We start from the raw sequence: 24,883 nt of genomic DNA, 5'->3' as shown, positions 1-24,883 counted from the left end.
TGTGGAAATGATCAGTGGACGTTTTGGGTTCCAGCCCGAAACGTCGACTGGTCATTTCCACGGATGCTGCCCGACCTGCTGAGTTCCTCCAGCGTGTTGTGAGTGTTGCTTTGACCCCAGCATCTGCAGATTATTTTGTGTTTTCAATTCCCACTGCTGCCTGTAGGGCATTTGTACATTCTCCCCGTGACTACGTGGGTTTTCTCTGGGTGCTCTGGTTTCCTCCTACAGTTCAAAGACACACCAGTCGGTAGGTTGATTGGTTATTGTAAATTGTCCCGTGATTAGGCTAGGATTAAAATCAGGGGGTTGCTGGGTGCACAGGTTGAAGGGCCGGAAGGGCCTATTCTCCAGAGTATGCCATAAATAAATAAATTATAGAAACAAATCATAGATATTCAATTGAAGCAGACTCTTTTTTTATGGATAAGCCTTGAATCTTCATATTCCGGATGCCTAATTAAGAGACTGACTTGACAATCCTACTAACGAAACCACAAATTACCTTTCATCTATATGAGAAGATTAAGGCATTGTGCTGATCATAGCACTTGCATGTTTGTAGTGAAACAGTAAACAGTATTCAGAAAGTAGAATGCACTTTCCCTGACATGGTTTTTGGTGTTTCATTCTACTGTGAATGCACCATGTTCTACTAAAGGTAGCATCTAAATTGCTGATTGTTGTTTAATTTTGCAATTGTTGTTCATCACTACTGTCTCTCAGATTTTCTTTTAAGTACATTAAAAACTTGCCTGTAAACCTAGCTACGTTCCTGATTATAGATGCACATATTCACCACATAACTGAATAATAAAATGAATAACAGCTAAAAAAAATTAAACTGTTTTTCTCAGTGTTTTATACTAAGTTCCGACAATAGAATTGGCAACGGAGCATTTATGAGAAAAGAACATGGCAATGCATGAACTTTTTAAGATATTCGTTATGAGGAATTTTCTAGCTACTGCTTATGCAAAAATATTAGATTTTTATGTCATTGAGAAGGCGTTGGAAATTCTGGGTGTTTTCTATCATGCTGTGATTTACCCCTATCAAGCATCAGTGAATTTACATCATGAGGACACTGAAGATCTCTGTTCTACTATAAACAAAAAGCATTTGCCTTTCTTCTTGATTCTGGCCCAACCTTCAGAATATCCTTCCTGTTAATATGTCAGACAAGAGTAGCCATGCATATTAAACAAACTATATTTTACCAACTGAACGCATGTGAAATATAAGATCACATCGTTCCTTTTATTCTATCAGCTGCCAACAGATTCTACAGCTGCTCTGAGTGAACGCATTAAAACCTATAAAAGCCATATTGCGCTGCAGTATTTTCAATGCGGAGATTGGATCACAGCCATATACACTCTTGGTGTGAATACATTGCAAAAGTAAGTTTGTAGCATTTCAGTATATGTATTTATTTGTTTTGTATGACCATTGCTGTAGCAGAAAGAGCCAAGTTGCTGAAACCGAAATCATGGAGCTAGGTACAGAGAAATAATAAAATGTGGTTTGCGTTTCACTTCACCTAGAACCATCTTTATTTTAAAGTACAAAATGTTGTTTATGCTGTTTATTCCAGTCTCTGACCTGTCTCTATCTGGTATAATGTACATGTATAGGACCACAAGGAAAGAGCTTTGAATTTGTCTTCAACTGCGTTCATATCTAACACATGATAATTGTTTGCCAGTTAACGGTTCATAATTCTTAGAATAGTTGTTCAATTCTACCAATACCATTCATAAAAACTGAGAGCATATAACACTTATGCTACATTTTAGACATTGAACTTTGAGTACAGTCTGGAAAAAACTAAGTATGTGCTTCTCATTTACAGGAGATAGATCTGATGTCTTTATATACTTGATTCTGGGGACAATACAGAAATTTAAGTACACTTTCTGACTTTTGTGAAAATAGCATTAAATATCAGAACAGAAAAGTTCAGTCAAAATTTGCTGAATTTAATAACATGTGAGTGGTGGTTGTGGGGAGGGGTTGGTTGGGTGGCTGATGTTTACACTGGTTGTGTGGCAAACATTTGTAAGTGAATGTGCGAGAAAGAGTATTAACTGCGAGCAGACATCACCTTTCAAAACTGCCATGAAGTCAAAGTCAAATTCAAGTCAATTGATTTTATTTGATCTTAATCAAATCAACCATAAACACCGGTTCTAACACTGAAAATAGCTTGGCTTAAATGTGTTTGAATTGCACAGTGATTTGTTTCAGTTAAGTACTGACAAGTATTTTCCTAATTATAATCACTCAGAGTGAAGCAAACTATACAATATAAGTTAGGTTCATATACCAATGAAAATGGCTACACAGATTGGTTGCCTTTTCAAATATACATCCGAGAATTCCTTGAAATTACTGATGAATTTGCATCCATTCCCGTCTAGCAGATTATGTGAAATTGCAACTCTCAAAATTCTCATCTCCCGACATGTAACTGAAATTTAAAAATTCAAAATTTTAATTGGCTGAGAACACTGTTGAAGGTGCTTCTTACAAAAACGTGATTTTACATCACGTTCCATGCCTCTCTTCTTATTGTGCTGAATCATGTACCATAACATGCTGTTCTTTCCTTCACCTCTCTCCCAGGAGCAAAATTAGTGTGTACTGTGACATAGTTAATGAACAACTGTAATAGTGTTAAACAAAATCCTCACCTATTACCATAAATTCACATTTTACCATGAATACTAGCTCTATTTTCAGCACTTTTGTCCACTCATGGAGCACTCTTATTTTTCCCCCACTTTATTTCACTAGTTCCAAAGTTTTTTAAAGATGCATGTAGTAATATTAATTTACTAATTGCTGATAAAGATTAAAAATACTATCTGTATGTGTAAACTTATTACAATTTGTTCTACTATTACACTATTCTGATGTCAAAGGCCTTAATGGAAATAAGACCAATAGTTAGCCAGTTGAACAACAGGAAGAATTTATTTTTAAATAAATGTCGCTTAAGAGACTTATATATTTAATTTACATTTACAATAATGCAAAAATATCTTTTTTAGTCTCAATATTACCAATGGAAAGAAGATATTGGTGCTATTATTTACTACTTATATGGAAAAAAGTCTCCAAGGATTCTTTCCTCACCTCCCATATTTGCTTTCACTTTACATGGCAAATTCCTGCTGATCACAAGATCACAAGACAAAGGAGCAGAAGTAGGACATTCAGCCCATCGAGTCTGCTCCGCCACTCCACCATGAGCTAAACTATTCTCCCATCTAGTTCCAATTTCCGGCTTTTTCCCCATATCCTTTGATACCCTGACTAATTAGATACCTATCAATCTCCTCCTTAAACACTCTCAATGATTGGGCCTCCACAGCAACAAATTCCATAAATCCACGACCCTCTAGCTAAAAAAATTTCTCCTCATCTCTGTTTTAAATGGGTACCCTCTAATTCTAAGACTGTGGCCTCTTGTCCTGCACTCACCCAACAAGGGAAATAGCCTTTCCACATCTACTCTGTCCAACCCTTTCAACATTTGAAATGTTTCTATGAGATCCCCTCTCATTCTTCTATACTCTAACGAATACAGTCCAAGAGCTGACAAACGCTCCTCATATGTTAGCCCCTGCATTCCAGGAATCATCCTTGTAAATCTTCTCTGATAGGATGATTTACTAATTTATTATTATGCCTTACAATGGTACCATCTGGAGATGGAAATTTAGTTACTTTCTACAAGGAAGCTTGTCAGCCTTTGTTGGCCCGAACCATTAACTGTGTATTCATTTCCATAGATGCTGCATAACCTGCTGAGTTCCTAAAGCATTTCATGTGTTACCAGGATATACACCATATCTTGCACAGATCTTAAAAATTACACCTCATTCGGGCCAGGACATCTGTACCAATGACAATTCATCAATATGAGCTTGTTTCGTTAAAATGTAGGACACAGTTTTTTATAGCAACCAGCCAGTTTGGTCAGACATACACACTTTCATCTGGTTCAAGCAATCAAATAAGGTTTCACATACATAAATCAAACTTATAAGCTAATATTAAAGTCCAAGGTAGATTTAATGTTTAACCCATGTTCATGTTATTTGCTTTCAGCTTTTCAAGAGCAACTTCAGTCTTAGAAGTAGCATGGCTGGACGAAATACACTTTGAGATTAATATGTTATTAAACTCAATCTTCAAATTGGCATTATGATTTGTAATGGAGCAATGTGAATATATTCAAGGAGATTTTATTTGCATGCCCATTTAACAGTTGCGTTGAATTTAATCAAACTTGGCAAGGTCAATTATGAAAAACAACATTTCCAAAATCCATTCCCTATAGTTATAAGGAAGAATGCAGTGAGGCATCCGCTGCCAGTTGAGCTGGGGTTCGTGCAGATAACGAAGTTTATTTTCACTTCTTTTTGGAAAGCATGGGAATTGGAATGGGTGACATTAAACGCCATAAGCTGCTCATGAACGAGCTATTTAAACCACACAATAACTTCTCCTGATTCCAGGGAACATTTGACCCACTGGCTACACACTCACCATTTCCAAGGATGTCAGAGCGTACAGTACCGATGTAAACGTGGGTTGCTATTGGATAATTAGGTAGCGCCTCCTGACTCGCTTCACTGCTCGCTATTGGAAGCCGTGTCAGGTGAACATGACCGACGCCTCTTTTTTCTGTTGATAGGGCGGAGAGTGGCAGCTGCTATTTGCTGCGGCTTTCCCTCCAAAAGAGGTGGCCGTCGTTAAGGTGTGGTTGCTGATCCCTGGAGCTTCTGGGCTCAATTTGGGTTCACTTCATGTTAGTGTGGTTTCTCTATATGCCGCCCAAATCTCTGAGGACCTCGAGATCAAGGGTGCTGGCGTGCGTTGGCCGATTATCCTCCACACATAACGTGAAGACGTTTTTGTTGGGTTCACGCTTCTCTGTTGAGCGTTAATGCTCAGGTCCCTGTCTAATCAAGCTCGACGTGCGGTTATATAAAAAAAAACATGCGAATCATTCTGAATAACTGCAAGGTTAAATAATTTAGAAAGAAATTCTTAGTCATTTCGTTGCAGTGATGATTCTGCATTACGTGGACATATGAGAGAAAATTGATTGAGAAAATTTGGCATGCAAAACACATTTGTTTGTCTTTAGCTGTCATGTGTGAGTGTTCTGATGGCTGACAACGTCTCTGTGTCCTTTTTATCGTGCACCCGCCAGTTAGTGAACAACTGGACCAAGGTTTGATAACTGCCTGGTACATATTTCGTGCCAGACCTGACGCAGTAGTACTATTCACTTTTGGGTATAACTTCTGAAAGTAATATCCCGCTCTAGAGATTCAAGCTCAGAACTCCATCCACACTGAGAGATGCAGAAAAATAGTGAAATCTGTGGATTAATGAAAATAACCTGAACTGAAGCTCCCTCTGCTCCTTAGAGTGGAATTAATAAAATATTCCTTCAAAGTAGTGCTGAAGAGTGGTCTCAGATGTAGTGGCCAATATTCATTATTCACTTCCCATGACCAAACAAAATCGTTGAACATTAGAACACAGTTTATGAGAGCTTGCTTTGTACAGATCCCATAATTTTCCTACAGCATGACTACCCTTGAATGGTAGTCTGTTTATAACTTACTGTAGAAAATCCTAAATGGGATGTGAACGGTCCTAGTTATGTGATATTGGATCCATTCCTAAGTGCATATAAAAGACAGCAAGGCAACTATGCTGGTATTTATATTCCATAGAAGCTTCCTGACATCCAACTTCACCAAATCATACGTATTATTCCTCACAATTGTTTGCTCCTTCCTGTAACTAGCTATATTTCCATGCCCTCCTCAATTGCTTCATATGGCAATAAGTTTCACATTGCAACAACTCTGAGGGTGATAGATGTTCTCCGGAAATCTTTATTGGATCTATTGATCTCTATTATTTGTATGGCCGTTACTGTACTGCACACACACAACACTCAAGAATGAGTGCTTAGCCCACTGCTTTATACATGCACAACTGTTAAACTAGGCACAGTTCAAGCACTAATTGTAAATTCGCTGATGACACCACCATTGTTGGCAGAATCTCAGATGGCAATTAGAAGGAATATGGGAGACAGAACAGGTGGATGAGTGGTTTTGCAACAACAACCATGCACTCAATGTCAGCAAGACCAAAGGATTGAATATGGACTTCACACCAGTTCTCATCGAGGGGGTCAGCAGTGGGAAGGATGAGCAGCGACAGCTCAGGGGATCTATCCTCGGCCCAAAGAAGACATGCCAACAGTAATACATCATTAGGAGTTTGAAGAAATTTGGTATGTCACATAAGTCTTTAGCAAATTTCTACAAATGTACTGTGGAATTCTGGCTGGTTACACCATCAACTGGTATGGAGGCTCCAATGCATGTGATCAAATAAGCTGCAGAGGGTTATGGACTCAGCTCTATCGCAGGCACAAGTCTGCCCGTGACCAAGGACATCTCAAATGGCAGAGCCTAAAGAAGGCAGCGTCCATAGTTAAGGACCCTCACCGTCCAGGGCATGCCCTGTTCTCATTATTACCATAAGGGATGAGGTACGGGAGACTGAAGATGCACACTGAAAGTTTTAGAAACAGCTTCTTCCCCTGCACCATCACATTGCTGAACAATTAATGAATGCCAGCTCACTTCTCCTCCTTTGCAGTATATTATTTTTTATTGTAACATAGAGTAATTCTTTTATGTCTTGCACTGTACTGCTATCACAAAACAACACATTTCATAACATATGTCAATGATAATAAGCCTGATTCTGTTTCTGCAGAACCTCCTGTGTTTCTGATTCTGATTCTTGTCAATCCCACAACTTGAAATGCTTTTACTTGGCAATTCCCTTCTAAATTTTGAAGAGGTTAAGTGGATCAATTCTTTTTTCCTGGAGGAAAGATATCCACCCTGTTCAATTTTTCCTGACAGACATAATTTCTCTGTTCTCTCATGTTCCCTTTTTCAGTGCCTCTTATTTTTACAATTCTGTGCCATATTCACACTTTGAATATAGATTCAGATATAATAGTTTGAATATATGGTGAATAACATTAGTTCCAGCACTGATCTCAATTGGTGATTTTTCTACTTTGTCTGTCAGAATTTAGTCACTACATTTAATTTCTTTCCCTTTTTTCAGTTTTTTTTTCTCAGTCACTGTGCTGGCTAATCTGCTACATATCCTTTGATCCCATATGTCCTGAACTTGATCAACAATCTAAACATTTTCCTTAAAAATGAAAAAGGAAAAATAACCACAAATATAGAAATATTGTTGGATTTTCATAAGACATTGAATGTTTGGATATCCCAAAGGACTACACTTAATTATAAATTTACTTGAAAAATAATTTTTTATTTAATCATTGATTCCACTGTCTCTTCAATTACCGACAATGAGTCAACTGGTCCATGGTTCAGATAATTGAGGGCCATGTCTCATTTTAAATATATGAATTACATATGATGTCCTTCACCTCAATAGCCCTATGTATGTGTAGGTCGGCAATGGTGTCTCCATTATATCCTCCTTGACTATCATAATACATGTAATATATTTCCAATTATACATATGTGTCAAATACAAGATTTTGAAATAGATGCAAGCCTTAGTTGATGAGCCACTGAATATATCTAGGTGTATTTTATGGATTCTGAAATTCATACAAGTATCAGACAGTGGCCTTCTGAGTATATACAAATCGAATCTGATAGACCTCTGTGAGTTTGTTCATGTGGTCTTTCGTAGATATTCAAATACACGCCAATGGACCAGATATGGATATAAAAGTTCTAGCAGTTAACCATCTGCCTATATGTGATAAATGGTGGAGTACCTTAACTTGTTTTAAGTTGTAGTGATAAGTTTTTAAAAGGACAAACACGGTGGCGATTTATGAGAATGGTGACTAACATGACCATAAGTTCAAAGAAAAACGATGAGCAATTTTTAAAGAAATACCCTTTTAAGCTGGGACATCTATAACCTTTAAGAATGAGTATTTTGCAGACAGATAGGAAATCCAGTCACAGCCACCAGCAAATGTAGATCTAGCACGCAGATAGATTTAGTTCTTTTATATTCCTGACCTAAAACTACTTGTATTCCCCATTCTGCCATAAGAAATTGTAGTGACAAGTCGTTGTACAGTTATCTGCGAGGAGATGAAGCAATACTGCTGCCTGTGGTAAGTAAAAAAGAAACAACTCTACCTCACCCGTTTTAATAGTAATGGGATACGTATTTACAAAGTCAACCACAGCAAATGCTTCTGCACGTAGCTTTAAAATATTTCTGTAGAGGTATATTCTTTTGATTTGTGCAGCAAATCATGCATGACAATTATTTCAAGATGCAAGATGAAAAATCCCTGAGGAAATAATCTCGCCTTGTTGTCAGATCGTTTTGAAACGTTGCCTATTTTATAAATCGTGATTTATCCTACCAACGGAACTGCGAAGAATTGTCTAAATGTTGGAAGTAAAACTCTTACAAACTTGAACATACTCTATCCCACATTTTCATGAAACTGCACAGCACTCCATGTTAACTTCTCAAACTCGGTAAAATTATTCCATTGAAATTTACCAACTGGTCAATTTGAGAAATTAACCTTTGGAAGATTTTCCTGCCTTCCTTTGGCCTAAGGCCAGAAATAACCTTGGAATGAAACGACAAACCCCAAACACCAAAACGCAACCGAGATTACGGGACTGGAAAAAAAGAGGTTGTTGCTTAAAATAGGCCACCCGTGTTATTTTATAGAGCAATGCCAGGTGTGTTTATTTGCACGGTTATATCTTTTCCTGTTTTTGTCTGTACTTTTTTGTGATGTCACGTCAGGAATTGTCGATGCAAAGGTGGGCGCCCAAACCTTCTCTCTTCTTCTCAATAACAATGGAAAATAAAATATATGAAAGAAAAACAGAAAATGCTGGAAACATTCAGAAAGTCAGGCAGTAACTGTGGAAAGAAAAACAGTTATCTTTTCGGGCCGAAGACCTTTTGTCAAAACCGTTCAGACGAAGGGTCATCTTCCGAAACTTAAACTCTGATTTTTCCCATCGGCTCTCCCTGACCCGTTGTGTGTTTCCAGTATTTTCAATTTTTTCAGCATCTGCAGTTCTTTTGATTTTCATTTCCCGAAAGTAATGTGTGTGTTTGTGCGCGCGTGTTTGAGCGCGCGAGCTATTCTCTTTTGAGTTACTTTTTAGGAAAATAAAAGAAATGTGTAGAAAATTCTTCTTTAAAAATTTCTCGCCATTCATTATCGAACGCTTCTGTCCCCCTTAGCAATGAGCACAAGGCATTTTATCAGCTCGTGCAAAAATTGCTTGTACTTTTCATAATACGTAGAAACAGATTTGGAAAGCAAAGAGAGTGTATAAAACACCAAATGCCTCTTATTTACAGTGAAGTTTGTTATTGGAAAGACGTCTAGCAATAGTAACCATTTTAGGTCCAAACCAACATCAGCCCACGATATTTTGCGTTTCTTGTCTCCTGTCATTTTATCTTATCTGTTAGTCAAGAAGATCAGCATTGAATGCTAACATGTTCTGAGGATTCCTTAGTTACACACAATGGAACCATGAGAAAGTGACGGCTCTTTCAGAACTCCCACTCTAACCACTTTTGATAACAAATTGGTCTCCTTACGTAACTTGGACATCTCAGACACTATTAATGTTTTCCCAGATTTTTGCACTTCATATTGTAGCAGTGCTATTGTGTGGATTTTGGAGGTAGATGTCACGCTCGGCAATCTCACCAAATTCCAGTGTACTCATATGAATTAAAGGACAAATTAATTAAGAAAGATGTGCTGGTTTCCAAATCGTTTCCACATTCCCTTTGAATGCCCTTCGGTATAAAATGCATAATGGGCATTTTCAGGCTGCATTCTGTTATGCAGGTACAACATTTCAATTCTAAAACATATGATAGAATCATGTGTATTAAACTGACCATTAAGAAACCATTTCCCTTTGTATTCTCACTCTGCAACTATTTATCAGATTAGAAGATTATCTATTGGTACAAATTTTCCATTTAATAAAATCAGGCGATTTGAAACCAATATGCGAAGTTTCTCAAGTGTGTACCATCTCAGGACACGTCCTCAAATCTGGAATTCTTGCAAGTGAAAAGAGCATAAAAATGACATTCCACTGGAACCCAGCCTATTATAACAGATCCAGTGACTGAGAGATCCAGATAATTAAAGCGGAAGATAACACAATCAGACGTGGATATATGGAATTTTTATCTTCCCCATTACTATTCCCCTCCCACCACTCATTACATTCTAAAACAAGGAAATACTGTTGCTTTTCAATGAAATCGGAGAAATTTGGCAAATAAAAAAAACACCTTACACACCTAACTAAAACCAGTAGAGTTTGGGACACATAAAATGAAAAACCATATAGTTATTCCTTGCTTAGAATTTCTGACACGAAACATCTTCTTCCCTGTAACCATTTGAGAAGCCAACGTAAGAACTTCATGTTATTTTCTTTTATTTCGCGTTTGTATTTCATCAAGAACGGAGGTCGGTTGTGACTGAACAAGAATGGTCACTACGGCTACTCCGGGGGTTTTGTTTAGCTTTTGGATGGCAAGTGTATTTCACCGTTTTGCGGAAGGACACCAGTAAAGAGGTGCCCAGGAGATGGCGGTACAAAATTAGTAATAATGCAATTGAAAACCGATAGGCAAGTGGTTGCATTGCGTTTTTACGTAAATACACGTCTACAACGATGAAACAGAAGCAATTTATACATTAGCAGTCATATGTCAAAAGTACATCATTAGGCAAATTTGAGCTGCTATAAATGTTTTTACTGAAACAGAATTACGTGTTTTCATTTTATGATGTACTTTAATCCGCTTTCCCACTCCCCTTTTCTTTCCCCGCTGAGACATGTTGCATGTCCAGTTATATTTCGGCCAAGTGGACATTATTGCAGTGACAACAGTCATTACTATGTTGCTTGGCCGCTTGGCAATGGGAAACATTACAGCAGAGTGCGATCCTTCATCCACGAGTATGCTGACGCAGAAATGAGACTTGGTCTGATTTTTGTCTCCAAATCGTACAGAGCTGATGCTTATAACAGTGTCAGTGTTATTTCGTGACTGACTTAGGGGAACTAACCTGGTATACATCTGTGTTGTTCAGTTAAACAATCAAAAACTACACCAGAAGTAGAGTTTAGCTGGAAAAAAATATTTAGCAACTATTGCGCTGAAATGTGTTTACAGTAATAATTAGTACTGTAGGTAGTTAACGTCCAGTGATAGAAAAGATAAATGACTACTCTGCGAGAAGATCCAACATTTCAAAAATGTTTAAGACACTGTCAGGTCGTTTTTGGTCCGCTCCCTTCAAATTTATAGAGGGTACGGCGAAAACTTCATTTTGAAACTAATCATGTTATGTTTAACTGAGAGCCAAAAAAAATTCAAATTGTGGGTGACTTGTTCTGAGTCCCAAGGAAGTGTTTTCGCCAATTTATTTTCCGTTCTATGTTCAGATTAATTTTGCCATTTCACCTGCTCCGATCTAAGGGTCTGAATTTCTTTCGATGCAGATCTGTCAATTATTCTGGTAAACAAACACGTTGGTAAATGTTTCGTACTTTGAATTGTTGTACGTCGCTGGGTTTTTTCCCCACTTCCGAACAGTTCTGCAAAAACAGAGGTTAGGATGTGATTGACATGCAGCGAGAGACCCGCCTCCCAAAAGGGTTTGCATATAAGGGAACCATACTTTCACGTTTAGTGCCCAGTAGATCTGTTACACCGTAACTAGTTAACACAGGTTATTCATATAGAAGTTAGACATCACGCGTAAGGTAAGAGAACTGGTACTTTACCCTCTCACTTTATTGGCAACTTCTTTTGAATCATTATAGACTTTCATATCGGACACTGATTAGATGACTCAGTCTGTAAAAGTAGCTTGCCACAAATTTTAAGCGATAATTTTTAAGTCGTGCCTTTACCAGGATGACAGAGCCTGACTTTGTATGTATTGGCTGCATATTTTATTTACAATTTAACTTTTAATGTGTTATTTGTGTTCGAATTGAAATTAGAAATGCTTTTTGTTTGTGAATACGGAGTGAAACTGCCCAGGAGTCCAAGTGATTTCCGATGCTCTGCATACCGGGGACAAATTTGTTCCATAGCTCGCATCCCTTTCCCCGAGTAGTGTTAGCAACAAGTCGTGAATATTTAGCTCATCGTTTCAGCCGCATGCCCCTTCTCTTTATGCACTGTTTCACACACTCACGTTGTATTCAATAGAAATGAATATGGATTCAGAGTGCAACATGGCTCCAGTGACTTCCGGAAACGGCAAACTTCGCCAATGGTTGATCGACCAGATTGACAGTGGTAAATATCCCGGTCTGGTCTGGGAGAACGAAGATAAAACGATTTTTCGGATTCCTTGGAAACATGCCGGCAAACAGGATTATAACCGAGACGAGGACGCGGCGCTTTTCAAGGTAGAAAGACTTTCTCTCACCTCACTTGGTATATCGCGTGTTTCTTCGATTGCTGTACTTCTGACAAGTGATTCGCTCTCATGGGGGAAGGTCTTAATTTCCTCTTTTGTTTCATTTAGTTTCTGTATCGCCTTGTTTTATTTAACTTCTGAGCTTTTTTTTTCTTAATTTTTTTTCAATGCGGCCGTGACAGCCCACTGCCAATTCCCAGCAACCGAGAGCTGAGGTGTTTCCACTGCCGCCCCCAGACTCCGTACAGTTCCTTCTATTCCCGATGGTATTAAAAAAATGCTCCTGTCATGTGACATTGCATATAACAAACTCAATAGGACTGGGGATGAGTTTCTCAGGCACTTAATGTGTGGAACTGTTAGGCAGTTGCATGGAGTACTATAGCCTGCTGCATCGCAGTAGGAGGTGATGAAGATGTTGGGCTGTGGGACAGTCTCCCCCAAGCGAGCGCCGCCCGCACTGGTGGGAGTAACATAGCTGCTTTCTATTACATGTGTCTTGCATGGCACTTGCCTGCATTTCAGGAAAACACTTTTTCTGTGTAGGTGTGTATGAATAATTGTGGTCTAAGCTTAGCAAAATTGGTCAGCGACTCCGATAGGGTTGGTTCTGTTGTTTCAGGGAAATTGAATCATGTATTGCCAAGAAATTGTTTTAATTTCTCAAGGCGCTAACCAGTCAATAAAAAAATGTCGCTGATGTGACTCACTGCATATCCCCATGCGAGATATGAGTTACTGGTACAGTTTACTGCTCGTTTCTTGCAAACGGGGTGACAGGAAAAACAAGTTTAACTTCCAGAAACGTACACCACCTAAAAGCATTATTGCAGAGCATGTGCATTCATACATGCATGGTGTCTATAAATAGAATGCTATTATCTACTGTAAGTAACTCAGATGTATTATTGGAAAAGGTTTCTTTTCAGTGAAATGGTTATGCTTCACCACGAATTTGCTCAAGTATGCTAATAAATTGTCCAATGCTAAATGACAAGTCATAGTGAATTCAAATATGTACATTCCCTTAATTGTTCTGGTTGCACTATTATGTTATTAGGGTGGTGATCTCAGGCTTGTTTTCAAAGAACATTAGTAGCTTTTTCCCCTCTGGAATAAGTAAATCCTTTTTAATCTCACATGAGGACATAAAATTATAATCAAGGACTTAACCTGAAAGCAGATAATGATTGGTAGAGCTTAAATTTATCTATTTCCTGGGAGGATGAAGGAGGAAGTAGGACAGTGAAAGGAACAATTTTTGATGAAAATTTACATTATACAGTTTTTAAATACTTAAGATATTCATAGTCTTGATAATTTTGGCTACTCTAAGGTAATTTCAGTCTTGAAGGTTGGAATGCATGCAAGATGTATAATGTTTAATGTTCATTATTCAAGATATACATCTCAAATCCCAACATATTACACAGTAATTTTGCAATATGGAGTAACAATTGTTTTGCTGAACTATAATACTTTTTCCCCTAGGCTTGGGCACTTTTCAAAGGAAAGTTCCGTGAAGGAATTGACAAACCAGATCCACCAACATGGAAGACTAGACTACGATGCGCTTTAAACAAGAGCAATGACTTTGACGAGTTGGTTGATCGCAGTCAACTTGATATTTCAGATCCATACAAAGTGTACAAAATTATACCAGAGGGGGCCAAAAAAGGTACATAATCAGACTATGTGACGACTTCATTTGAAACATTTTCCCTTCTTGATTAGTCTAGAATGGGGAGGGTAAAAAAATTGAACAGGTTTTGAATCATAATATCTTTTGATATAGAGGCTTCCGTCATCAGGAGGAATTAAATTATTCTTTATATCTGTACGCATTCATAATACTGTACTCACAGTATCATCTTTTCCGTTTACTCTAAGGAGGATCAAAACAAGTAAGCATGGAAGATCAACAGATACTAGTCAACCATCATTCTTACCCTCCATACTCATCTCTACCACCTCAGGTAAGTGAGACCCTAGAGTTGATGCATTTCAGCTAGCAATGAATAACACAACTCTTTAGGCAATTAAGTTGAAAAATAATTAGTATTTTGTCTTTTAGTTACCAAACTACATTGTACCACATGAACGCAGCTGGAGAGAATATGAACAGCCACACCCAGAACTCTCCTATCCATGTTCGCCAGTGCCATTTGCTCCACGAAATCATCATTGGCAAGGCCCTGGATGTGAAAATGGTAAGGCTTCCCATTAGGGTAATAAGATTTGGGTGCCACAGTAGTGTAGTGGTTTAGCGTAACACTATTATGATGGCAACAACCTGAATTCAATTCCCACCGCAGTCTCTAAGGAGTTTGCACATTCTCCCTGTGACCACATACATTTCTTCCCGCTGCTCCTGTTTCCTCCCAAATTCCAAAGATGTATGGGTTAGTAGGTTAAGTGGTCTTATGGTTGTAATTGGGCGGTATGGGCTTGTGGGCTGGAAAGACCTGTTACTGTGCTATATCTCTAAATAAATAAAAACATGAGCCTGTGTAGTGAAAGTTCATGAGGCATTAACTATATTAGCTATTTACAGGGAAAAAAACTGTATTTTTTTCATAATAGAGTAACTTGGTTGTTAATCCTAAATGCAGAAGATAGTTTAGCTTCATCCTGAGAGCTATACCATTCATTCGAAACTACAGAGGAAAATTCATGCTGATGCACTTTAGCTTCAAACATTGCCTCAAAATTATATTCTGTATAAAGTACTACCACTCTGCCTGCATGCAATATTCCAGTCATAATAATACGAGAAAGTTCAAAGGAAAGAGGAACTAAGGCACAGGTTTGGACATGATCCATAAATAGCCTTAGTAAGTTATTCACAGATCTCAACATGGTCAAATTTGGACCAAATTACTTAAAAGCACTTTGCCACATATGTAAAATTATATAATGGTCATTTTCAGAAGGATTTTGTTAAAGTATTTAGTGAATTAAAGTGAAAAAATAAATAATAATCATGTCAATTGAATTGTATTGCTAACAAATCAATGCCATTTCAAAACAGATTGTAGTCTGTTAACACACAAAATGCTGGAGGAACTCAGCAGGTCAGGTAGCATCTATGGAGAGGATTAAACAGTTAGAATTTCGGGCCTCATCGGCACTTGGTGACACAATCCTGATGAAGGGTCTCAGCCTGAAATGGCAACTGTTTATTCTTCTCCATAGATGCTGCTCGATCTGCTGAGTTCCTCTATCATTTTGTGTGTGTTCCTGGATTTCCAGCATCTGCAGAATCACTTGTGTTTATGATCTGCAGTCTAAGTTACATGCAAGTGCTAATGTCAATGTATAATAAATTGGTGAAATATATTAGTTAACATGAGTATGACATTTTTGAATAGATTATTAAGGCTGATCATATTATACAGTTAATTTCTAATATTAGTTTTAAACTAGCATGTCATTTCAGTTTTATTCTCTTTACAGGTTATCAGGTAACAGGGTCATTTTATGCTTGCGCTCCTGCTGAATCACAAGCACCTGGTATCCCCATTGAAGCTAGTATGAGGTCTGGTGAAGCACTGGCCCTTTCAGGTAAGTCTACAGCTCTAGCATTTGCAATGTATCAGAACAGATCTATGAACAACACAAAAGTACCTAACTGTGCCTTGTCAATTATTTGGCTCTTGTTCAATACTTTACTGGTTACTTTCTAATTTCCACTGTCCATAATTCATTCAAAGCTCTGCTGCCCAGGTATACCAAATATATTTAGCTTGCATCCCAACGTACATTGTGTCACACTGGGTTTCAAAGTGGCTGTGACACAGTCTTAAAAATTCAACTTTATCTTCCACATCTGTTCCCAGTCTCCCACTGGCATGCCTGATATTTTCTCCAATCTGTCAAACCTCCAAGGTTTGCTGTCCTGCATTTTTAGCCACTTGGTCCATAATTAGTGTCTATTCCTTCAAAGAGCATGCTCTTAATCTTTCAATTTATTCTTTAAACCTCTTCACTTCTCTAACTCTTTTTCTCCTCTTTAGAGCATTTCTTTGAACCTATTGTATTTGTGTTTATGCTCCTGTTTCAATTTTGTTTGATAACAATTCTATAAAGCACATTGGAACGTTTTTCTGCCTTTTTAAAGGCAGTCACATATTTTGGTGGACCATAACAGAATAAAACATGGGAGCAAAAGCAGGCCATTTGGCCCATCAGGTCTGCTCTGTCAATTGACTACGGCTGATTTATTTTCCCTTTCAAACCCATTCTCCTGCCTTCTCTCTGTAACCTTTATGCTCTTACCAATCAAAAACCTATACTGTAATCCTCAACCTGAAATATATTCAATGGCTTGGTCTCCACAGCTGTCTGTGGCAATAAATTCCACAGATTCACCCTCTGACTAAAGAAATTCCTCCTCTTCTCTGTTCTAAAGGGCCATTCTTCTATTCTGAGGCTGTGCCCTCTGGTCCTAAAATCCTCCACTATTGGCCACATCCTCTCCATGTCCATTCTATCCAGGCCTTTCCATGTTCAAAAGGTTTTAATGGGAACCTTTCATTCTTCTAAACTCCAGTGAGTAAAGAACCAGAGCCATCAAATAGTTCTCGCATGTTAACCCTTTCATTCCCAGGATCATTCTCATAAATCCCCTCGAGACCCTTTCCAATGCTAGCTCATCCTTTATGAGATATTTGGGTCTGGAACAGCTCACAATTCTTCAAATTTGGTCTGACCAATGCCTTATAAAGTCTCAGCTTTATTTAGGACTTCTCTAATTGCAATGTCATGTTAGGGAACAAATTTATGGATTAACTCCAAATTTTAAGATAATATATTTCCAGATTGTTCAGCATGACATTGCATAACACAAGTAACACATTTGTGTTATTTAAGTGGGATTGGGTTATTTATTGTGAAATGTAGAATGTGGTGGGTGGCTTTTTCATCAGCAGCAGATATTCCTTTGGTATTCATCTTATTCAATTTTAAGTTTGTTAACCAGATATAGTCTGCTTAACCCCATACAACAACAGAACACTTCTCATTATTAATCTGACTAGCTTCCTAGTTGTTTTTCTTGCTGCATTGGTACAATGATTCTTTCTATTGCTTCACAAGTAGTTAATTGCATTTGATTTTGGCCTTTGTTAATATGGATCAGCAAAGTCAGACAAATAAGAATATAGCCACTGACCTTGTATCCACTGTTAAATCTAGCCATGCGTCCAACCATACAGTGGATGGCAGACTCTTCAGTTGGGTGCAGAAAAAGGGATGAAGGATTTCTAAATTGGACAACTGTGACCCCTGATCCTGCCTGGTATTTCTAAGACTGCATTTCAGCCAACTCCATTCCCCTGACCATCCCTCCCTTCCCCAACCTTGGCCGTATGATTGGCTTGAAGAAAAAAAATAGAAGATAAAAGAAGAAGGGAAGAATAATTTAATTCATGAATGAAGACAAGAAATTGAAAATTGAATGAAAGCATCAAGATGTTATTAAAATCAAGTGTTGTGAGTAAACAGCCCACTTAAGAATGAGGGCAAATAAGAAAAAGGGAAGAAAGAAAACTTAAGAGAAAGAGAAAAAAACAATACAAGATGACCATGAGGAAGACAAGTGATGAGAGAACCTGCCAAATGTAACTACAGAACTGGAAGTCCAAATTTGGACTCCTTGAATTACAAATGTAGCCCTAATCTGCCCATGCCGAAGCGTGGCTATGATGGTATTAAATGTTACCAAGATCTTCTCAATTTCAGACTGTGAGTTCTACCTTGTGAAGTTAGAAAATCTACTTGCCATCACTTGACCCTGCAGAAGCTTCATATTTATCTTAACTGATTGATTCTGTCAGTTTGTGTCGAAAGAATATTTGGACCTGACAATGGAATAGCCCAAACATCTTACAATTCCATGTTTTCTTTATTTACTGAAAATTATGTCAATGACTTTCAGCTTGCTGATATACTGAAAACGACAATTTGATTTGCTTTTACAGACTGTCGGCTACACATTTGTTTGTTTTATCGAGATATCCTGGTGAGAGATGTGACAACTACAAGCCCTGAAGGTTGTAGAATAGCCCATGTCCATGATGATAAGCCATTTGCAGCCAGCAACATAGATCAGGTGCTGTTTCCTTATCCAGACAGCAATGCACAGCGCAAAGGTATTGACAAGCTTCTCAGTCATTTGGAGAAGGGAGTCTTACTGTGGATGGCACCTGATGGTCTCTATGCCAAACGATTGTGTCAGAGCAGAATCTACTGGGAAGGACCGTTGGCACCATACAGTGACAGGCCCAACAAGCTGGAGAGAGACCAAATTACAAAACTATTTGACACACAACAATTTCTAATAGGTACTTATTTTTGTTTCTTATCTATAAATATATTTCTATTATATATCCTAAGCATATGTACATTTTCTAATAATATACTCTTTTCGATCATTAATGTGAATATGAATGTGAATAGAAAAAGTTTAGTAAATGGATGCCACAATATGTGATCATCTAATCTTTTTGACTATTTAAGCTCAAATCTGTAAGTGTTCAATTTACAGTTAGAATATTCCATCTGAAGATTACTGATGAGATGAATTACTGATATTATTCTTAATTATACTCAGATGGAGAAAGTAGATATTTGAACAGCTAGCCATTTCTTTATCATGTTTGAACTAAGTTGTTTAAAGTAGATTAATTGTAACAGACTTGTTTTGTTGCCTCCAGAGCTGCAAAGCTGTGCAAATCATGGGCGTACATTCATGCCAAGATACCAAATTGTATTTTGTTTTGGAGAAGAATTTCCTGATCCACAAAGATCACGAAAACTTATCACTGCACATGTAAGTTGATATTAACTGTATGGTGTGGGGAAATACTCGATCTATTTAGATGTTTTTTTACCATAAGAATGTTTGTACTGAGAAGTAGAGCACTTGTAAACAATTTAAATATGCACTCAATACTCTGTGTGAGTTAATAATTGGTACCTAATTTCAAACTCAGATCTACAATCATTATTATTTTGTTTGCTTCCACTTTTTTATTTGAAACATGAGTTTGTACCGAAAGGGCCATGCAGCCCAATGGGGGCTATGCTGGCTTCTAGAATAGTCCATTCAGTCCCATTCTCCTCCGTTTTTCCACATAACATTGCAACATATTCTTACATGCCCATTTACCATGCTAAAGGTCGTTGTCTATCCGGTTACCTTCACCTATCTCTCCCATCTTCCTGACTGAACCTGGCATCGGATGTGAATTGTAGGTGGTACAGCTGACTATTCTAAAGATGCGTCAAACCTCGTCAACTGATAGCTGCTGGAATCTCTGGAAACATGAATGATACTTGATCAAATATTAAATTGGCAAATTTCCCTTAGAGGTATTTTGTAGTGGGGCAAAAGCATCAATAATACACTTACTCCTACAATTTGTAAAATATTAGAGAGACCACAAAATATTTGCATTTTACTTGTTGTTCTAGTAAAGTATTTTCAATATTTTCCTTAGTGCATGTCTTCTCATTTCTGATTTCTCACCTATTGCACAAACCTGTACGGCTACAATTGAATCTAGCTGGTGTTCTTTTATAAAGAGCAGTTCAAGATGGTTGGGCATTAAATCTTTAACAGACTGCATAGATCTCATTACAGCAATATTTTTGGCTAATTTGTATCCTTAATAAAACATATTCCTTCTCCTCCTCATCCCACCTCCACCATTTTGCTCTCCCTTCTCATTATGCATCTCATGCAGATCACCATGCACTCTTTCAGCTGGCTAATCTAAAGGAAGTAAGGTGTTCAGGTGAAGCAACTGCATTCACTTTGCTTGCTACGGTCATTAAGGAAATGTTTGGTCTTGTTAGAGATATCTTTCCCAAACAATGACTGAGATTGAAAAAACAGTCATTTGAGAGATCTTAATCTGGCCTGACACTAGTTATTGCTGATCTTTTGTATCTATTATTATGGATCCAAATCCTAAATTGGCTGCATTTAAGATTAATCAGATACAACACAAAATTGTGAGAAGCCTAGAGCATTATTACACTTCATAATATCAACAAAGAGAGTATAATCATTAATAAATGGCACAAATGTGTTGTCTTCCATTCTTTGAAATTCTCCTGGTTCACCTTTCATCCAGTATCCTCAAGCCATCCCAGATATGAGATGCTGTCAATTTACCTGCTATGTGGTGAGAACTTCCTCTCACTTTGACTTTGGTCTGTATTTCTTAAAAAATTACTCGGAGCAGTTCTGCAAAAGCGGTTTTCAACTGCTTTAAATGATTGTGGGATTTCTGTTTCAGCGTGTGATGAAAATTTTAGAAAATGCTGTGCAGTTTTTGGTTTGAGAATCAAATTAAACCAAATATAGGTAATATAAATTGACTTTTTGTTTGTCTTTAGATCGAGCCAGTGTTTGCCAGGCAGCTTTACTACTTCACTCAGCAGAACAGTGGACATCTGCTTCGAGGGTATGAAATGCCTGATCACGTGAACAGTGCGGAGGATTATCATAGATCTATTCGACATTCGATGCAAGACTGAAAGTTTGAAGACCCATTGATTTTATTGTTATACTCAGGAAAACCCCGTCCAGCAACTTCTTCAACTTCAATAAAGAGAATTGTCCTTTCTGTTTTCTTTCATCTTGCGAAAGTACAGATACAAGGAGTAACTCAGCCAGCCGCTGAAGAAAGCCTGTCAATATTACATTGTGAGTGATGATACACTGTGACAGAGACTCTCCAGAGATGATTGCTGTGGTCATTTTACTGTCTCGGAATGAAACCTGATGATTTGGCTAGTTTTTATATAGGAGCACTTTGTGCAGGGCAATGATATTCTTGTAGGGAAATGTATTTATTTTGGAGTTGTGATTCTCAGGGAAGTTCATATTTTTTCAATTTTACATCTGAGATGTGGAAGAGACTACTGGGATATAATATCCCAAATTAGCATGCAATGTAAATTTCTCAGAAATGTTTCAATATATGTTTAGTTTTTTAAGCTGTTAAACAGATTTTTTTCTAATAAAAATAAAGTTTTTAAGAAGTAAATTCAGAGGTGAAAATTTTAACATTTGGTATATTTGTTATTCATTTTAACTCCAAATCTCTTAAGCACAATAATGGGCAAGCTTTTTAAAAGGCGAAAGAAATGCATGATTACTCAGAGTTCTGAATTCTGTCATAATAGTTAATAACAGAATATAATTGCTGCTAAGACAATGATTTAAATTAACATAAGGCCATTATTCCAAGGCTTCCTGTTTTCATGTTAGTCAAATGACCTGCAAGTCCCATGTTTACCAGCTGTCATTTAGTCACAGGGTAATTCCAAGCATGATCTATACAGTATGTTTCTTTCTGGTACACATTGTTCTTTTGTTAAAGATCTTATTACAGCATAGCCATTGTACAGTTACATATACTGGTGCTAAGCATATAAGTATTAAGATTACAGGTATACAGTATAATTGCATTTATTTAAGTTGTAGTATCCCAGGACTTGTAGTTTCATCTTTATGGACAGTGTAGAACAAGCAATACAATTAAATTGACTGCAGGACCAGTTTAGTGTAGATATGTTCATGCTGCTCTTGAATTTAATGTTTACCAGAGTTTATGTTTAATTGGAATAATGTCACCTAAGAATGATTTGCTCATTCATTCGTTATGTACCATGTCTCATAACATGGGCAAACGTGGTCCTTTCATGACCATGATGGTTCTTGGTAAATTTTTCTACAGATGTGGTTTGCCATTGCCGCCTTCTGGGTGGTGATTTTACAAGACCCCAGCCATTATCAATACTCTTCAGAGATTGTCTGCCCGGTGTCAGTGGTCGCATAACTAGGACTTGTGATAGGCGCCTGCTGCTCTTACCTGTTCCCATGGCTTCACATGATCCTGATTGGGAGGGCTAAGCAGGTGCTACACCTTGCCCAAGGGTGACCTGAAGGCTAGTGGAGGGAAGGAGTCCCTTACACCTCTGTTGGTAGAGACATATCTCCACCTGGCCACCCAACAAGAATAAATAATAATTCTAAAAACATTGCTGCCTTTTCTAAATGATCTTAGTGCAACCACTGTATTGTTCCTTTGGTTTGTATTGGGATCAAACTTACTATTGCAGTTGATACACGATCAGATTTAAGAGCTCTAAAGTTAATTGAGAGTGAAAGGTGCCCAGAAGGAGAATGAAAAACAGATTTAGAGTGAGATTAAGCAAAATGATATTTCACTCATTTAATGCTTAATTTTAAACCCCAGTATTACTGGATACTGGGACTGCAATAGACAAGATTTGGCTGTCTTTTGTGACTTTAGTTTATATTAATACGAGTAAACCAACTTTACTTCATTTGATGTTAGGAAGAGGCTGCTTCACAATGGATCACAATTGTGCATCTACCTTCATTTGAAGGTACTTATTGTTTGTGCCTAAATAACAGCATGTGCTATTTGGCCTCATCATTATTTTGAAAGAAAAATTTTGGCCATTGGAGCTAATACTACACTGTCCATAATTTAACAGTGATTATTAATTTGTAGTTGGAAAGATAAGACAGCCCTTTACAAGAAAAAATAACAAGATCATCTTTGAGCTTGTTTTTAGTATTTAGCTGAGCCAGTTAGGCATTCAGTCAGTTTGATAATCAAGACCAATTTACCAAATGACTACACAAAATACACCATTTTGGATTGACCAGCCCTTTATATATCACCACTCATATTCAGTTCTACTTTGGTAAAACAAGTTTTTTCTGAAATTACTAATTAAGTGCACCTTGATCAGTCAAAGTGCATTCCTACTCCAAGGGCCCCATTGATTAAAGACAATTTTAATTGTCACATGGTACAAGTCTATATGTAAATGGTTATGCAGTAAGATATATGGTAGATGGACTTCTTTGCACATATGTGCTACTTACTTTTTAAATTCAAAGTTAAAGCAAAGGTTCCTGATTTGCAAGAAATTAGTCTGTCTTAGGAGAAACGTACTGAAACATTTGAGATGTGTTGGCAGGACCATAAGTTCTATCAAAGGTAAGGTTAAGTTGCTGAAAGTATACAGATTATTGATGCAGTGATGTTATTGATAAATTGGAATGAGCTTTGGAAACATCACTACTATATAACTATTTAGGTCTAAGATTTTTGTTTCTTTCCATTAAGTCACCTAAGAACATAAAATGCTTTCCATATATCGATAAACTGGAATTATATTAAAGTAAAATAATTTACTCTTATTTAAACTGAAAATTTGGATTCATTTGAAATGCAGAAATGAAATTTTTCACTTAATTTTGCAACTAGTTGCAGGGGTTATCAAATTTAACAGTTAACTATAGAAATACATGTTCTCTGGAGAAGATGAATCATTTGAAAATTCCTGCTAATGTACACATAAATGTGTATCCAATTGGTAGTAGAAACACAAAGGCAATTATTCTCCTCCCACTCCTGTCAGCATGAAGCACTCATTGTTCAGAAAATATGAGTACAGTTTCTCCCCATTCCCCTGACCAAGTGCTTCTTCTCAGTTGCCTTAATGTTATAGAAAATATGCGTCTTCCTTTTACAGGGAAGTATTCAAAAGTGAATGGACAAATCCCCACTTCCATATGGAGCAAAGCTGGGGGGAAATAAAAGCCCATATCTTAGTGAAACTGTGCACAATGTACATAGTAGATAACTGCATTGCATTGCTTTTATTTTCCTTTTGTGCAGGCATTTTTGGTACTGCTGCAAGTTACATCAATTTCTATGGGAAGAAGCTTTGATTTACAACTAGGACACTCTTCATTCCAGCACACCTTTAAAACATCACCTTGCATGGGGACTCCTAGAAGCACTGATTCCTATTACTATCAACTAATAATCGCAAGCCAGAATCCTCAGTTAGCCACTGCATTCTTTACCATAATTAAGAGATTATTTGAACTACCTAGCAGTTAAGCTATTTGACTAATTTACATTCTGTAATACATAATGAGTTGTTTACCTGTGACACAATAGTCTGATTTTATTATTTTAGAACAATACATGATGAGAATGTAAAGAATTATAAATATAGGATTATGTTACATAGAAAAGGAACAGGCCCTTCTGCCCACAATGGCATTTAGGATATTAAACAATTATATTTGATTCTATTTATCGAATTAAGTGAATGTTCAAATTGCATTTTGTTCAAAAGTTCAAAGTTCAAAGTAAATTTATTATCAAAGTACGTATATGTCTCTATATACAACCCTGAGATTCACCTTCTTGTGGACTTATTCGATAAATCCATAATAGA

General features: G+C 37.3%; 1 protein-coding gene across 2 annotated transcripts; it reads left to right on the top strand.

Moving 5' to 3' along the window:
* Positions 1-1,366: 1,366 nt before the first annotated feature.
* Positions 1,367-21,641, top strand: LOC140212517 (interferon regulatory factor 4-like). 2 transcript variants are annotated; one of them, XM_072283410.1, is made up of 9 exons: positions 1,367-1,403; positions 12,364-12,566; positions 14,069-14,255; positions 14,468-14,553; positions 14,652-14,787; positions 16,034-16,141; positions 18,559-18,921; positions 19,294-19,409; positions 20,984-21,641. In XM_072283410.1, the coding sequence occupies exons 2-9, from the start codon at positions 12,366-12,368 to the stop codon at positions 21,122-21,124; spliced, it is 1,338 nt and encodes a 445-aa protein (XP_072139511.1). In that variant the 5' UTR covers positions 1,367-1,403; positions 12,364-12,365; the 3' UTR covers positions 21,125-21,641. The 2 variants fall into 2 exon arrangements, with proteins under 2 accessions (XP_072139511.1, XP_072139510.1); XM_072283409.1 differs by lacking the exon at positions 1,367-1,403 and adding an exon at positions 11,818-11,909.
* Positions 21,642-24,883: the final 3,242 nt, after the last annotated feature.

Source organism: Mobula birostris, chromosome 19 (assembly GCF_030028105.1).
Source record: "Mobula birostris isolate sMobBir1 chromosome 19, sMobBir1.hap1, whole genome shotgun sequence".
In the NCBI taxonomy this organism is placed as follows: Eukaryota; Metazoa; Chordata; class Chondrichthyes; order Myliobatiformes; family Myliobatidae; genus Mobula; species Mobula birostris.
Note: the sequence above shows the minus strand (reverse complement) of the source record. Positions and strands in the feature narration are given on the sequence as shown.

Coding starts and splice junctions, on each gene's coding strand:
- LOC140212517 (XM_072283410.1), top strand. CDS start 12,366: ATGAATATGGATTCAGAGTGCAACATGGCTCCAGTGACTTCCGGAAAC. Junction 12,567..14,068: donor AGGACGCGGCGCTTTTCAAG/GTAGAAAGACTT, acceptor TTTTTCCCCTAG/GCTTGGGCACTTTTCAAAGG. Junction 14,554..14,651: donor ACTCATCTCTACCACCTCAG/GTAAGTGAGACC, acceptor TTTGTCTTTTAG/TTACCAAACTACATTGTACC.